Source organism: Electrophorus electricus, chromosome 8 (genome assembly GCF_041902795.1).
Source record: "Electrophorus electricus isolate QZ-2024a chromosome 8, ASM4190279v1, whole genome shotgun sequence".
Taxonomy (NCBI): Eukaryota; Metazoa; Chordata; class Actinopteri; order Gymnotiformes; family Gymnotidae; genus Electrophorus; species Electrophorus electricus.
The window spans coordinates 27693326-27708469 of record NC_137504.1 but is presented as its reverse complement, the minus strand read 5'-3'; the positions used below and the strand labels follow the sequence as shown (position 1 = coordinate 27708469).

Sequence of the window (15144 nt, the reverse complement as noted above, 5' to 3'; positions counted from 1 at the left end):
GGTTAAATCTGGACTCATCAGACCTTCTTCCATTGCTCCAGAGTCCAATCTTTATGCTCCCTAGCAAATTAAAGCCGTTTTTGCTGGTTAGCCTCTGACAAGTAGTTTTATTAAGGCTACACAGCTGTTTAGTCCCAATCCCTTGAGTTCCCTTCACATTGTGTGTGTAGAAATGCTCTTACTTTCACTATTAAACATATGCCTGAGTTCTACTGTTGTTTTTCTACGATTTGATTTCACCACACATTTAAGTGATCGCCGATCACGATCATTCAAGATTTTTTTCCAGCCACATTCCTTCCTCAAAAATGATGTTTCCCCACTATCCTTCCACTTTTTAATAATGCATTGGACAGTTCTTAACCCGATTTTAGTAGCTTCAGCAATCTCCTTAGATGTTTACTCTGCTTGATGCATGCCAATAATTTGACCCTTCTGAAACAGATTAACATCTTTTCCACGACCACAGGATGTCTTTTTTTGGCCAGGCAGTGTATGTAGACTGATGCTGGGGTGGACACTAATCCTAACCCATAACTTTGACCTTAACCCTAACACCAACACTGACTTGACTAGGACGTCTGAATCCAGCATTATTTCATAGACCTGCAGTGCGTGTGAATGATTACATCAGTGAGCATAAGTGATTACATCCTGCACAATGAGTGTGAGAGCTGACATCCTGTGCAGTGAGTTTGAGAGATTACATCCTGTCCAGTAAGTGTGAGTGATTACATTGCATTGAATGTATGTCTGTGCCTGTGGTGTTTCACTGGGCCCATTCTCACTGGGATGGAAAATTATTTTAATTAACTAAACTTTAGTATGGGCATTTAGATGTCCTCAGATATATAAAACACATCAATAGCTGATATAATTTGACTGACAGTATAAATGTCTATGTGTAGCTCCACCCCATTCTCACTCCTCACTTCTCCTCTGATCAGCAAAGCTATCAGCAAGAGTGCCAGCACAGAAATGGCACAGATCCAACACAGATCCTGCATAGTGCCACATTGAACTAGGATAAGGGAGGATCTTAATTCTAGGTACAATTCAAATACAAAGATAAAGCTCAAAAACACAGGAACCGGTACCTGGGACACAGGCAGTAGTCAAAATCCAGGTAGGCAGAGGGCAGAGGTACAAAAGTGCGATCCAATGTTGGTAGAGACACAAACAGGGCTAAGAACAAAAACCATGGAAACTATGGAACAGCCAAATACTGCCAAAGTCAAAAAATACTTCACAAAGATGAATGGGAACATATGGAGTATTTATAAAGCGGTAGTGACTGATGACAGGTGGACAGAATTAGTATTCAGGTCAGCATTAGTATTCGTAGAAGGGGGTCTGTTTGTTATTGATGAATGACTGGGTATAAGGCACAAGTGTTTATAAGGAACTTGTAAGAAGATATTATATTTGCACTTCTCAGTGCTTATATATTAAGTATGTTATCCACATTTGCATTCTCTGTGGAAATTCAGTGTGTCAGAACATTGCCTCTGTTTCATTGCTCTGATGTTGGGTCCATCATGCCTCAGTTAGGACTGTAGTATGGCATATGTAGCCCATACAAAATGACACTTTTTATCTGTTTATGCTGTTCGTACTCTTAAATGTCAGCACCCAAATCTTCAAGAAAGAAAATATAGTCATGTTATGTAAACAGCAGAAAGTCAACGAAGGTAAGGAGATAAGGGACTGATAAGGGATGCTTCTTGTTCCTGCTAAAACTGGGTTAAGTTAATGAAAAGATAACTTCTGTTACCCCACTAATATCTACACAACCACAAAAAATAAAGTAATTAATTAAACATATATATATATATATATATATATATATATATATATATATATATATATATATATATATATATATATATATATATATATAAAAAATTAATAAATACATTTTTAAAAATTGCAGGACTCATGTGACTCAATCTCATCTCTCCCATGTCTCCACCATCTCTCCCCCATCTCTCTCCCATGTCTCCACCATCTCTCTCCCATGTCTCCACCATCTCTCCACCATCTCTCTCCCATGTTTCCACCATCTCTCCCCATCTCTCTATGTCTCCACCATCTCACTCCCATCTCTCTCCCATGTCTCCACCATCTCTCCCCCATGTCTCCGCCATCTCTCCACCATCTCTCCACCATCTGTCCCATCTCTCCCATCCCTCCCCATCCCTCTCCCCTTCTTTTATGCCTCACTTCATGCAGAAAACATGATTTTTTTAGTTGCTGTTCATTTTGGGTTTTACATGATACTGATGTAGAAGATCAATGAGTGAATGTTCTGAGAATCTAGGCCAACTGTACTTTTATACACCTGTATAAGCCAGAAGCCATTCTTACTCTTTTCAAGTATGTGTATATAATATATACTGTCAAAAAACTGACAAACTATTAAATTACCTAAATAAATTATTGTGGCTTCACTCAAACCAAGTACAGTCTACCTGCTTGAGAGGAATTTTGGTGTGGTACAGAGGAAAGTTTACCAACCACATTTCACTAAGTAAGATCACACTAGTGGATAACACAGAAACAAATTGGTAATATTTTTGTTTGGCATATGCCTAGATGTGGATATGTTGTCATTAATTTGCTATATAGTAATGCTAATTGTGATAGCTGTGTACTTTAAGTCCTCCTAGTTCTTGCCTCTTTTTTTTTTTTTTGGTCTGATTCTCAGTTTGTTTTCCAGTAAAATTTTGTTATTGTAGAATCCAGTGTCTTGAACCATCTAGTGGTTAGTTGAATAGGGATCATTTGCTATTCTGCCAAACAGTGAAACTGGTAAGTTCATACAGCAGTGTATGTTCTATTGTTTCCAATAATGGTTTTAAATAAGGAGGAAATAGCTATAAAAGTTTAGAAGATATGGTGATGTCTAGGTATTTAATGCTTCCAATAAAGAAGGCAAAGGATAGGTTTCAGGGTACAGCATTACTACCTCCCCTGTTAATAGGGAGAATCATGGGCTTATTCATGGGCTTGTTGAGCAGAAGCTTCTTCTAAAAGAAGCCCAGATGCCAGGAGCACAGACACCAGTTCACTATAGGCAGCAACACCTTAGAGCACATGATGCAGTACACTTACCTCGAGCTCATCATTATAGCATCAGGAAGTTTCAGCAAGGCAATAAATGCACTAAACAAAAAAAGTGGCATACAGAGCATACATGCAATAAAAGGAAGATTCTGCACTGATCTGCCCATTTCAATTTGGTGCAAATTATTTAATATAGTAATAATAGCCCTTTCCACTCTATGGAATTGAAGTATAGATTCCACTCAGTCATCATAGCTACATTAGATGGAACAAGAATTCAGTAGAAGCCCTGCATGCAAAATTTTGCTGACTGATTTTGAAAACTCAAAGAAAAGCACCTACCAATGCAAGCAGGACAGAATTAGGCCAACTTACACTGTCAATAAACAAACACAAAATATCACTACATTTCTGGATGTATGTAAAGACCAGTACGAGAGTAACACTACCAATTTAAGATGCTACAGATGCAAGAACTGAACCCTGAAAAGAGTGCACCTATTCAGTGAGTTCTGATTCTTTTAACCTGGTAAAAACTACTACTATTATTATTACTATTATTATGTAATGTGTATATTATTATGTAATGTGCTTTTGTTGTAATTGTTATTATTTTTGCTTAATTTAATCATGTAAAAATGTCTAGTGCATCATTGTACTTCGTATAGTCATACCAATAAAGCCATCTTGACTTGACTTGAGAGGGAGAACAAGACAGAACAAGAGAGAGAAAGAGAGAGTGAGCAAGAAGCCCTGGCATTAACATGGATCCCAGGTGATCAGATCATAAATGGATTTAAGTATAAGTAAGAATGGGGTACAATGTCCTTAAGCGAAAGTTATGAAAAATTCTATTACCAGCGGGCACTAGCGACACATTCAAAATGTAAACGGCTATGCATTTTGGTAACCCCTCGTGGGTGGATAACCCAAGACACATGTTTAATGCGTCTTGGAGTGAACAGGGTCATGGTGGTAGAAAAAGTGAGAATGAGAGAGAAAAGAGTTTTGATTTTTTTTTTTTATTCATACTTTCAACACCCTGGATCCTTATCCAGTCGTGAGCCGCTGCAATTATTGCACATTAGAATAGCTTACCATCTTCAACATTAGCATGATTATTTTCTTAATCATCACCATCATCTTCCTCTTTCTTGCTGGTCAATGTGTGAGCGATAAGCAACTGGTAGTCGTTGCTCTGATGAGCTCTCCTCAGCTCTTCAAAACTCCACCTCTATGAGAGAGTGTGTGTGCGTGTGTGTCATGGGTTTGATCTCAAATAATGCAGTTTTGCATTTAACCCTGGAGTGTCCTTGCACTTGGGTCTTGTCTGCAGATATCTAGTCTGATTACCTTTGGATGCGTGTTAGTTGAATCATTACGTGTCAGTGTGTAAATTTGGGGGATTTACTTAGGAAGGTCCTTAAGCAGTATTACAACCTCCACCCACATGACCATCTCATGATTCTGAACATGTTTCAGACCACTGAAACCCTGGACTACACAGCTGACTGAGTTCAGTAAGAGGTCAAAAATGAGCTAATAAAGCGGGGCGCAAAGATGCTGTAAGGTCACATAACATTACGATATCGAACCTGGCGGAACTGAATTTTAAACTCAACGATATGTTTAATTTAATCCCTCATTTCACAGCGCCAAATCATTCTTTTTTGTAGATGTGAAGCACCTCGTGAAAGCTATAACTCACTCAGGCGGTAGCACTATGCGAGAGTGCTGCTTCGTATTAAAGTCACGTTGTGGCTATGTTCTGTAAAGCACATTAAAAATCGCTATTTATGTAAAACAGTTAGCTACGTTAGACCCGCATCAGTAGTAAATGCTGCATTATCTTACCCTTAGCGCATGTATTTATCGTGTAATAGTGGCCTTTGGGCTACATAAAGCAGAAATCACACATACGAAACTACCTGTATTCTTATCAAAACGATATTTAGTTATTTAAGTTAGCGTACTGCGCTTTAGCTCCTGTAGAGGGCAATAGTGGCATTCTACAATGTTTACTACGTCCAAAGTATTACCTCCCATCCGGGAAATGTCAGCGGGAACAGTAATGTTAGCTAACGGCTAGGTATAACAGCTAGTTAGCAGCTTTCTAAAATACAGATTCATTTAGCTTCCACGGTAGGCATTATAATGTGTTCCTTACATTATACTCAATATTGAGTTATTGGAAATAATATAAAACGTTCGCTAGCACACAATATAGTAAGTAAACTAGCTAAAGCATTGATAGTAGCTGTAGCTTAGTACACGAACATCGACTTACTAGTTTGCTAGCGAGCTGATCTCTTATGTTGCGTATGTTTAAGTTAGTCTCTTTGAATTAATTCACTTTTCTCTAGTTACAGATTTTCATATTTAATGCATACTTCAGGCACGCACACACACAGCTGCAAAAGGGCTTGCAAACTAACGGTAACTACTCTGACCTTATGAACATGTCATTCTCACCGATACAGTACGCCTGTTTCTGCTTTGGAAGGCGATGTCTCGGCCTCTATTTGGAGGTGCCTTGTCGGCTACTATTCCCCCTAACTCCAAAGATATCAGGTACTTAAAATTCACGGGTCTGAACAAATTACATTTACTGTACAATATAACAAAAAAATGCCACGAACGAACTTCACCAAATTCACCTGATAGTCCATTAGAAATAATTTCCTGAAATGTCATACATTAAGACTGATATTAAAAGTTTTGCCATATGTACCAGTGCAGTTTTACACACACAGCAACCTGTCTTATGAACCTACTTATCCCTGTATGTTGGTCCGTCACACTCCCTAGTGAGTTACGGGAGATTCCTGATAACCAGGAGGCATTTGCACACACTCAGACAGACCAGAGCATTATCATTGAGCTGCTGGAGTACCAGAACCATGTGGAGGACACACAGGCAGCAAGGTCGTTACCACCACCCCCTTGTTCATTCCTTTCCATTTCTCTGGGATCTTCATTTGGTGCCTAGTATGCCTCATTGTGATAAATGCACTCTATAAGCAACCAGTGTGATTGGTAGGTATCACTTTGAGGATCTGGCTGGTGATAATAAGTCATCGGCCACTGGCTCATGGGAGGTGTGTGGGGTGGAGCCTCTTCTTCAATACCAGCTGGAGTGCAGTTCTGCCTGGCTGCTCTCTGGAGCTCAGCTTATTTCCAAGTTCAGTGAGGAGGTGGGTGCATAGAGGAGGGTCTTGTTTGTGGTGTTTGTCACTAGTGTGTAGACGTGATCATGTTTGGCTCAGATGGTTTGTGTTTGTTTTCTGCTCTCAGGTGGTGATATTTTGTGTTGCTTGTTAACAGGCAAAGAACACTGTAAACATTCACCTGGGGTTGTTCCGCCTACCACAGTACTCCACAGATATTCTGGTTACCTTCAATGACCCAGTTATTATTAGGTGAGTTTCACACATGCACACACACATACATGCACAAGGTACAAATAGAAATGTTCAGTAACTTACTTCCTTGTGAGAACACATGTAAATGGAATAGTAAGGTTTATTTACTTGCACTCTGAATGTAATTACCATATTCAACAAGGTAAACAAATTTAAACATGGTTAATCAAGGCACTCTGAGACAAAGGTATACAAATAGGAAGAAAACCCAGAGGTAACTTATGTAGTGATGCTAACATTGATGTAAAAATTTTAATTTCCTGTGTCTTTCGAAACCTCCAACTGCTGTGTGTCTGATGAACTGCAGGCTGCAGTCTCTTTAATACATCTTAAGAAAGGAGGAGTGAGTTTAGGATATTGAAGTTTGAGGAAAGCTTTTACTTAGGGGACCTTAAGGAGTTTTAATGACTATCTGCTATGCAACATTTGGCCACCAGAGGGCGGCACAGGGTGGTTCTGGGATAATCGGGGGTAATTGGCCACACTTGTCCTCCTGCCTACTAAAGAGCAATTCACAAGCTCTGTGTTGTTCAGTGTTCTGGCAGAAGACCAGACTGGTATTTCTTGTTTTTTCATCTCTCACCCCTTGAGCTTCTCTACAGCGTTGTGTAGTGCCTTTCCTTCTGGAGTTCTCTCATCCCTTGGGGACTGTGCTGGCATTTTTTTTTTTTATCTCTTCTTGTCTTTCTTAATTGTTCCACCCCCTTTGTTTGGGAAAGCCCATTTTTAAGCAATTTTATTTCTCCTTTTGTGGTCACTTTTTGAGCACACAGGCCTGTTTTCCCCCGACAGTTTCTGTTGCATTCTTTTGTGCCACATCCATGTGCTAGTAGTTCACCAGCTTGGTGGGTTTCAGAAGGACAGATCTGTAATACTCAAACTTACCCACAGCATTACAGACACGAATGTCCCTCCATACCGTTTATTGACGCATTGGTAAGAGCAACATACAAACATCAGGTCTTTCTTTCCTTCTGATTATGTTCAGCCCTGTTATCAGATAATACACACATGCACGAACCTCAGAGTTTCACAGCAGCGAATGCTGCTGTTTTTGTTATGAAAGTGTTCAGGTTTGTAGCTTTTATTTCTAGAGGTTCTGAACAGGATTCTCTCTCTCTCTCTCTCTCTCTCTCAGTCACCTCAGTAGTAGCAGCTGTGCATTAAGTGGATCAGCTGCAACAGCCTGGACACTGCAGGACTTCCATACTCTACTTCAGTCTTTACGCCTGCTTGATCCTGGAGTGTTTGGATAAGAGTCCTGTACGCACAGAGATGGGTCAGTTTAAACATAAGGGGATTTCTGAGAGGTTGGACAAAGTGGAACCCTTTGAAGACACGGATGTTATGTAGACACCGTTAAGTAGATCATCTTCCATAGGAAAGTGCCCAATGAATCAGAGCTGCCCACAAGAGTTCAAGTTCACTGTGTGTTTATATCTTTGTATATGTATTTTTATTGGTTCGATCCTGAATTGCTTACTCCTTTGAGAGGCCTATCCGAGTAAGCTGTTTACATGCTGTGATTAAAAAAAAAAGATTGTAGTAAATACCAGACTCACATCTATGAAAGGAGATCTAGCTGATGCTGTGTACATTTATTCTGAGTCAAACACATTTCTTTGGACACTTTAGTAACCAGAGCACAAACATTGTTTCCAGTGACAGTGCTTCTCCTATTGAGAGAAGTAGGGTGTAGTTCCATTACAGATTACTGGATAACTAAAAGATCGTTTGTAACCTTTAAGCTTGTAAATTCACAATCCCTTATATGACTTCCTTGACAATTGATTTAGCTTTAGAATAATGCAACAGGTTTTGCAGCCTTGTGCATTTAGTTTCCACCTAAAACTTGCACATTCAAGGAGGAAAAAAGTCAGACACATTATTGCAAACATTTTATTTACCTTTCATTACCCACTATCAAGAGAAAAAACAAAGTAACAAGCTCCACTATACTACTGTTTTTACCATCTCATTTCAGGAGTTCAATGACTTATCTTATGTTCAGTGCAGTTCTATCCAGTGAGCACAGAGTAAGTGACAACTCCTTCTATAACAGGAAAACTGACCTTACTCTGCAAATGACGCTGTAAAATCAGGCATCTCTCACTGCTCTGGGGGATAATACAGACCTAAAGGAATTCTACATAAAATCTGCAACTCATTGAATTCATCCTGTGTTCCTGGCTCGTAGTAAAACCCATTAGCCCTGCCCTGCAGGACTGTTCCCACATGGGAATTGCATCACTTCACTGTAGAATTTAAATTAAACACTAGAATGACTAAAGCTAGGAAAACATTAGGCAAACCAAGCACCCAGTACCAGTAGATCCCTCCCTTGTTGTGAAGAAATTAATGCCCGTTTTGGTACACAGTACGTTGGAAGCACTGACCCCACATATACATACCCTTTAGATTTTTTTTCCCTTCTGTTTAATGTCTTCATCTGCCCTGATGAGCAGTTACAGAAAAAACACCAACTAAAGCATCAGCTACCCCTTGGGTTTAGTTTTGAATTCAAAACTGTTGCATATTTCAGTGACAAATCCAGTCTGTAAGAAATGACTTTTGTTGTAGTATCTTTGACCTGACCAGTTCATGATTGCTGATATGAGCAATGTTTTTCCCAGAAAAGCATTCCCTGGCCTTTTGCTCTTACATTTTATGAGTAATCTTTAATAAGTTAGTGCAGCTGACCCTCCATTATTTTATTATACAGTACATTCTAAGAGAGCCTCTCTCTGACCAATTGTCTTTAGTTTCCTTCATTGTGTGATACAGAAGTGGAGTCAGTTGGTCTAATTCCATCATGGAGGTCGAGGAGGTGGGCCCAAGGTGGAAGAGGTAGGACAATGCAGATGATGTGCTCCTCCCTTAGATATTCTCCACCCTCTTTCTCCTAGATCCTAGTTCACTGAACAAACCTTTATTTAATGGCTCCTAATGGCAGTAGTGGTTCCCCATTACTTCAACTATAAATGAGTAGGAGGTGATGGTGAATGGTAGGGAAAGCAGATGGTGACTAGGTTTGACCCATACTGGAAACATGAATGTTAAGGCAAACACTGATTAAAACAACTTTTAAAAAAAGTTTGGATTTGTCATCTTGTTGCACTGATTAACTATTAACTCTTAACTTTTCACTATTACCTTGATCTATTTGGCACAGGCTCACAAACACCAGAAACGTGTGTTCCAAACCCGTATTTGAGCCAGTTCACTGGGGGTTGTGCGGGTAGCTCAGGCAGGAGCTCAGACTGGTGTTAACTGTAGTTGTGATAGAAGGAGTGGAGCTGGTTCCAGAAGAGCAGGCAGAGGATAGTGTGAGGCCCCAGTCTGAAGTAAGAAGCTCCCAGGCCCTTGTACAGTCCTATCACACCCTCTTTCTTCAGTGTCTGAGAGAAGCAGTCCACAAAACCTTTGTACAGCTGACCCTGCCAAACACACACACAATGACTGACTTCAGCTACCGGATAATTATAGTTGTGGAAGCAAAACATACAAATGGTTAAATAAGAAACTGCATTTAATTATTGAAGAAGCGCTTAATTAAAGCGAGGCCAAAACACTTGTGTTCAATTTGTCACTACAAACCTAAGCAATGCTAACATACTAATGCTTTGCTCACTGTAGTGTGCGAGTGTGCATATGTGTAATTGAGAAAGGTGATGTATATTGTTGAATCCTAGGCACAGAAACCCTCAGCACTGCTGTGTTTTTTGCTGTCTCTGCCCTGCACACATCTGTATCAACTCATCAGATAATACAGGTGAACACAGTCTGCAGGACTGAGACAGTCAACGCTAAGTCAGTTACGGGGAACCTGCAGGGTGCTAGAGGCTCACCCTGCCATGGTCGTCCACAGGCTGGTTGTAAAGACGTGTGCTGACCACATCAAACGGAGTCATAGCCAATACCACCACCACACTACTGACCATACCAGCATAGAGAGCCAACAGCCAGCTTCCTTCTGAGAACAACTAAAAAGAGAGGGAGACAGAGAAAGTGGAAAAGACAAAGGAAAGATAGGGGTAGACCAGAAATAAAGTGAAAATACAATCAATACACTTGTTGAACACTTTTTATTCCCTGCTCATTCTTTACAGTGTTTCTGGTTGAATTCTCTGATGAGTGTTGTGGGGCCTCACCTGGAGTTTGGCAATGAGCTCCTTGGAGACGGAGAAGGTGGAGAGTTGAGCGGCTGATCCCACGCTGACCCGTGGCACGGCTGCACTTGAACCCCGCCACAATCCCAGAATGCCATGTTGACTGTGAATTGCCACCAGTGCATGCCACATACCCTGGAGAGATGCAGAAATAGAAGTACCATCTATAGTTAAGAATATTCTGGATAACAAAGAAAATTGGTAATATTTTAATCATTTACCTTTAAAACAATAAAAAATATGAAAAAATTAATTCAGTTAATAATTATGAGTAAGCATTAGGCTCTAAAAAAACTGGCATTTCTCTAAGTCTCTAACTTATGCACCAATGAGGCCTGGCCCAACCAGATGTTGATGTGGCACTGGGCACAATGTAATCAATAATTCAGTGTGATGAGTAGTAAGATTTTGCCTTTATAACTAACATTTTTGCATTGTAAGATCTGACATCATAATGTCAATAACAAATTCTAAATGACTTTCTGGAACTGGTGCAGAAAGTCCAGTGTGGTCAATTTCACTGATGTTTGTGTTTCATTGATCAGGTACATTTGTAGTTTCATTGACTGGGTGGACACTGCAAATACAGTGCTTGTTCTGTGCCAGTCATAACATGTCAGAGACACCACTCTCCAAAGCCACAACCATTTAAATCTAAATCTAAATTACAGGGGTGAGCAGCTGTCATTCCCAAATTGCTGAATCATGTTAATAGCAGTTGCTTATGGCCCATGTATATATTACAACAGAGGTTTTCTCACCGTGGTGATTTCCCAAGATGAAGTGAGTTGTGGAAAAATTACTGGCTGAACCGGAACTGGCCCACAATGGAACTCACCCGGTGTTGATACTGATGTCCGACTGCTATGGTGGAGGTGGACTGACTTTGCAGTTGAGTTTTTACCTGTAGGCACAGAATGTGACTGTATGATCCACCCTTCCAGTAAACGTTTGCTCACCACCATTGTCTTTGCCATCACGAATATTTTTAATTAATTAGCATTAATTAATGCCATGTTGTAAGTTATGTTGTAATTTCCTTAAAATCCACCACATATATTTGGGAAAGTTTCTCAGACGCAGTTTGGGTGATATGATCAGTGACTGTAATACCAATAAATTTTCACCCTGGCGTCTTAACATATGTTATCGAGAGAGGAAAGACAGCTTTCCAGAAATTGAGCTGAGCGCAACTTTTTTTACTCTGTGACCCTCCAGCAGCCTTACTGGAAATGACGCTGGTTTCCACGAAAAATGCGTACTTTCAGTTTCAGATTGTCGCATGTACTCACCAGATATATCGGACTGCCCATAAAGGCACCTACGATCCCAGAGACAGCTCCGGCCACGATACTCTTAACCGCGCTGACCCTTCCGTCTGTGTGGATATACCCAGCAGATTCGATGATAGAATAAGAACCAAGTCGTACCCCATTCATAAAGAACTGGTAGAGAAGTCCCGGCACAAGTCCCTTCTGCAAGCCAACCAGACCTTCTACTTTGCCTATCGTGTAAAAGGCGTGGAAAACATTCCGGTAATAGACGTGGTACGTACCACGGCGCTTCAGCTCACCCTGCAGTTGCATACGAGTTTTAACAACCTCCAGCGGGTTTGTGAATAAGCAGGCGCCGCAGGCAGCCACCCCACTCAGAACGAAATCCATGTTTGGATTATAATGTCCCGTGGCACGAAGGATATTAAAAGCGCTTTAATTATATCCGAGGATATAATAAAATGTTTAGCGCAGCGTCCTTTGCCACGGGCAGTCATCGAATTAAGCAGAATTTACCAAAAAAACGCCACACTATTGCAAGGGCAGATATTGACTAAAACGAAAACACACTAAAATCGTCTCCACGGTTTTATTCCCATTGCTTTCTCCTAATCCTCTTTCCTCCCTCCCATGTTACTCACTTTATGCGCGCAGACATATTGCTGCGTCAAATGAATGTGTTGTGTGTGAAATATCTTGCATCCTCCAGCCTCGGCAGCGGTTTGCCCAATCAAAATACAGACCTTGGCTCGGACTACGTTATGCTTTCTCTGATTCGACGACTCGAGCATGACGCTAGTCATCACGGTAATTCCCAAATCACAACATAAGACTTACATCCGGAGCTTTTACGGTTCATGGTGGCTTTTCCGATCCCGATTCAAAAGTCAATTCTGTAAATAGGATAAACTCTTAAAATACGGTTTTTTGCAATTTTCTACACTGTAAGAGATATAGCCAAATAACCATTTGGGACAGTTTCATGTCCTCCTCGGAAGTTACTATTTCCAATGCCGTAATTGCGACATGGTAGTTATGCATTGAAGTGTTTTTGTTTGTCTGTTTGTTTTGTTTTGGTTGGGGGGGAAATGGACGCCATGAGAAAAAAAAACTTTTTTACTTTTGTTTTCGTATCATCAAAAACCGGAGGTTTATTTTGCCTTATTGAAAGAAAATGAAGAAAATATGACATGCAATGGGGTTCTTGTGATTAGCTTTGTTGCTGTTCTTCATTAGCATAAGTGCGAGTTGTGCAAACAATGTATATACAAGCTTGAACTGTAGCTACAGTTAGCATGCAAAACTAATAAGTTAAAAACCTTTAGTCTACTGTAGGAGCGGCATCCACACCATCAGCCGCCAACTCGGAAATTCGAGTTTCCTACTAGTAAATATGACATTGTGGTGGCGTTCATGTACCCTCATCTCGTAAATACGATATTTTCGACAAGACTTGAAGGCAGCACTAGATCCGGACTAAGACTAAGCCTAAGACTTTTGACTATAAAAAGTGTTAATGGTGATTCAAAATTAGGGTTAATAAATGTCTGGGTTACCGGCCTTTAGTTTTAATTTAAAAAACTTTCAAAATCAGTTATACCATCCTTAGTCCCTAATATTAACCTAAAGCACTAACCATATGCAAATATTACAAATTCGCTCAGATGATTATGACTTAAATTTCAGCTATATTGCGTCAGGTCCAACAGACCGGAAACGGGTGACAACGGAAGCGTGACGATAAACTGAAATTATAATTATATATTAACCAGCCGTTTTCAAATGAATTTATTTTTTGAAATTTCTTCACAATCGCTTCGCTTTTCACATGACGGTTAAGGTTGTGGGTACAGAGGCGCTTCCAGATGCATCATCACCAATAAATCAAGGGTTTATGTTGCTTAAACATAAATATTAATCACTAGCTAAGAAGGCATCGTTTATGTCCAGCACACCATATTTTACACTTACATCTTCCATTCTTTTATTCAATTCGATTATAGCCGTAACTTGTAAAGTTTAACGTTACTAACTAACGAGCTTGCATTTTCGGACTAACGTTTTCGCAATAACATTAACGTTCCCAGACTAATGTTTTCGTACTAACGCTATACTAGTTTGTGTTCTAACATTACACAAACGCTACATTAACGCTCCACTATAGCTAATATTTATAATTATAAATAATGCTAATAATAATAATAGTCACCAACAGCGTAATAATAACAGGCTATGTGATGCTATATTATAGGCTACCAAAAAAAAAAAAATTGCACTCGCTGTCTCTTCTTGGAGACATAGCGTACTTCTGCCTCCTGTGTCTTATGACACTATTATCCTGACCCTCCTTCAGTCTGGCCCAATGCAGGACTAGAGCAAGGATCGAGATAGAGACATAAGACAGACCAGGTTCCAGTGCTTCAGTGGACTCAGTGTCACCCACCATTAGAATTATTTCTGAATGAGAGTATTACACTCAGATTTTATTGTGGCTTGTTTAATACTACAGACACCATGCCATACCACATAAAGACCAAGAAGAAGAACCAAACCATGGTAGAAATAAAGGTGATAGTGTCCTTAAGTATTGTATATAGCATGTAATGTTTTATAAGTTTGTACAGCCCTTTTGCAAATTTCTAGCCTTGTTTTTTCATTTGGAGGTTAATATGTTTTATCTAGAGATTTGCTTGTCCAGATTTTGTAAAGCACCTTTACATGCAGCTAGGAAGGGGTAAGAATGACATCTAGTTCACCGTAGGTTTTAAAGTTCTGTATTTTATCATTTTGTTTAGATATATGGTCTCATACGATGACCATGAAGAAATTCTCTCTAGGTGCACTGGCCCTCCTTCACATACTAATAGACAGGCATGTTATGTTGAAGATTATGTCAAGCAAGTTTTAGACCAAATATTAGTATTTGTAATTGTATTGAACGATAAATGAAGTAGCTGACATCGTCTTCTCTTCTGTAATCTAATCATATGCAAAACCTGTGGTAATGATCTTTTTTAATCTGTAGCATGAAGCTCAATTATAAGACTACCACTGAAAGCACACTACTACAGAAAGTAGCCAGAAATAAAGTCTTACATTTTGAACTGTGCTTAAAACATTCATTTTGCATTTGGATTATACAGACTATCTTCAAGTAGATCATCATCAGAATTAACCCTAGTTAAATGCCAGAAACCAGAGACCTTGATGATT

At 39.8% G+C, this 15144-nt stretch overlaps 2 protein-coding genes across 5 annotated transcripts; one reads left to right on the top strand and one right to left on the bottom strand.

Annotated features, from left to right (window-relative positions):
- Positions 1–5106: 5106 nt before the first annotated feature.
- On the top strand, positions 5107–10735 carry rangrf (RAN guanine nucleotide release factor). 3 transcript variants are annotated; one of them, XM_027020065.2, is made up of 6 exons: positions 5107–5208; positions 5547–5637; positions 5875–5991; positions 6107–6260; positions 6391–6485; positions 10598–10735. In XM_027020065.2, the coding sequence occupies exons 2-6, from the start codon at positions 5573–5575 to the stop codon at positions 10608–10610; spliced, it is 444 nt and encodes a 147-aa protein (XP_026875866.1). In that variant the 5' UTR covers positions 5107–5208; positions 5547–5572; the 3' UTR covers positions 10611–10735. The 3 variants fall into 3 exon arrangements, with proteins under 3 accessions (XP_026875866.1, XP_081576107.1, XP_026875865.1); XM_081719981.1 differs by lacking the exon at positions 10598–10735 and adding an exon at positions 7636–8660; XM_027020064.2 differs by lacking the exon at positions 10598–10735 and adding an exon at positions 7627–8660.
- On the bottom strand, positions 8374–12610 carry slc25a35 (solute carrier family 25 member 35). Of its 2 annotated transcripts, XM_027020063.3 has the most exons (5): positions 11950–12610; positions 11496–11561; positions 10640–10792; positions 10337–10471; positions 8374–9925 (listed from the first exon to the last, which is right to left on the bottom strand). In XM_027020063.3, exons 1-5 carry the CDS (start codon positions 12319–12321, stop codon positions 9755–9757), a joined length of 897 nt encoding a protein of 298 aa, XP_026875864.1. In that variant the 5' UTR covers positions 12322–12610; the 3' UTR covers positions 8374–9754. The 2 variants fall into 2 exon arrangements, with proteins under 2 accessions (XP_026875864.1, XP_081576106.1); XM_081719980.1 differs by lacking the exon at positions 11496–11561.
- Positions 12611–15144: the final 2534 nt, after the last annotated feature.

Excerpts from the sequence above, each read along its gene's own strand:
- slc25a35 (XM_027020063.3), bottom strand. The coding sequence starts at position 12,321 with ATGGATTTCGTTCTGAGTGGGGTGGCTGCCTGCGGCGCCTGCTTATTC. Across the intron at positions 11,562-11,949 it reads TGGGCAGTCCGATATATCTG|GTAAAAACTCAACTGCAAAG; the intron begins GTGAGTACATGC and ends CTGTGCCTACAG. Across the intron at positions 10,793-11,495 it reads GACATCAGTATCAACACCGG|GGTATGTGGCATGCACTGGT; the intron begins GTGAGTTCCATT and ends GCATCTCTCCAG.
- rangrf (XM_027020064.2), top strand. The coding sequence starts at position 5,573 with ATGTCTCGGCCTCTATTTGGAGGTGCCTTGTCGGCTACTATTCCCCCT. Across the intron at positions 5,992-6,106 it reads GAGGACACACAGGCAGCAAG|GTATCACTTTGAGGATCTGG; the intron begins GTCGTTACCACC and ends TGTGATTGGTAG. Across the intron at positions 6,486-7,626 it reads AATGACCCAGTTATTATTAG|TCACCTCAGTAGTAGCAGCT; the intron begins GTGAGTTTCACA and ends TCTCTCTCTCAG.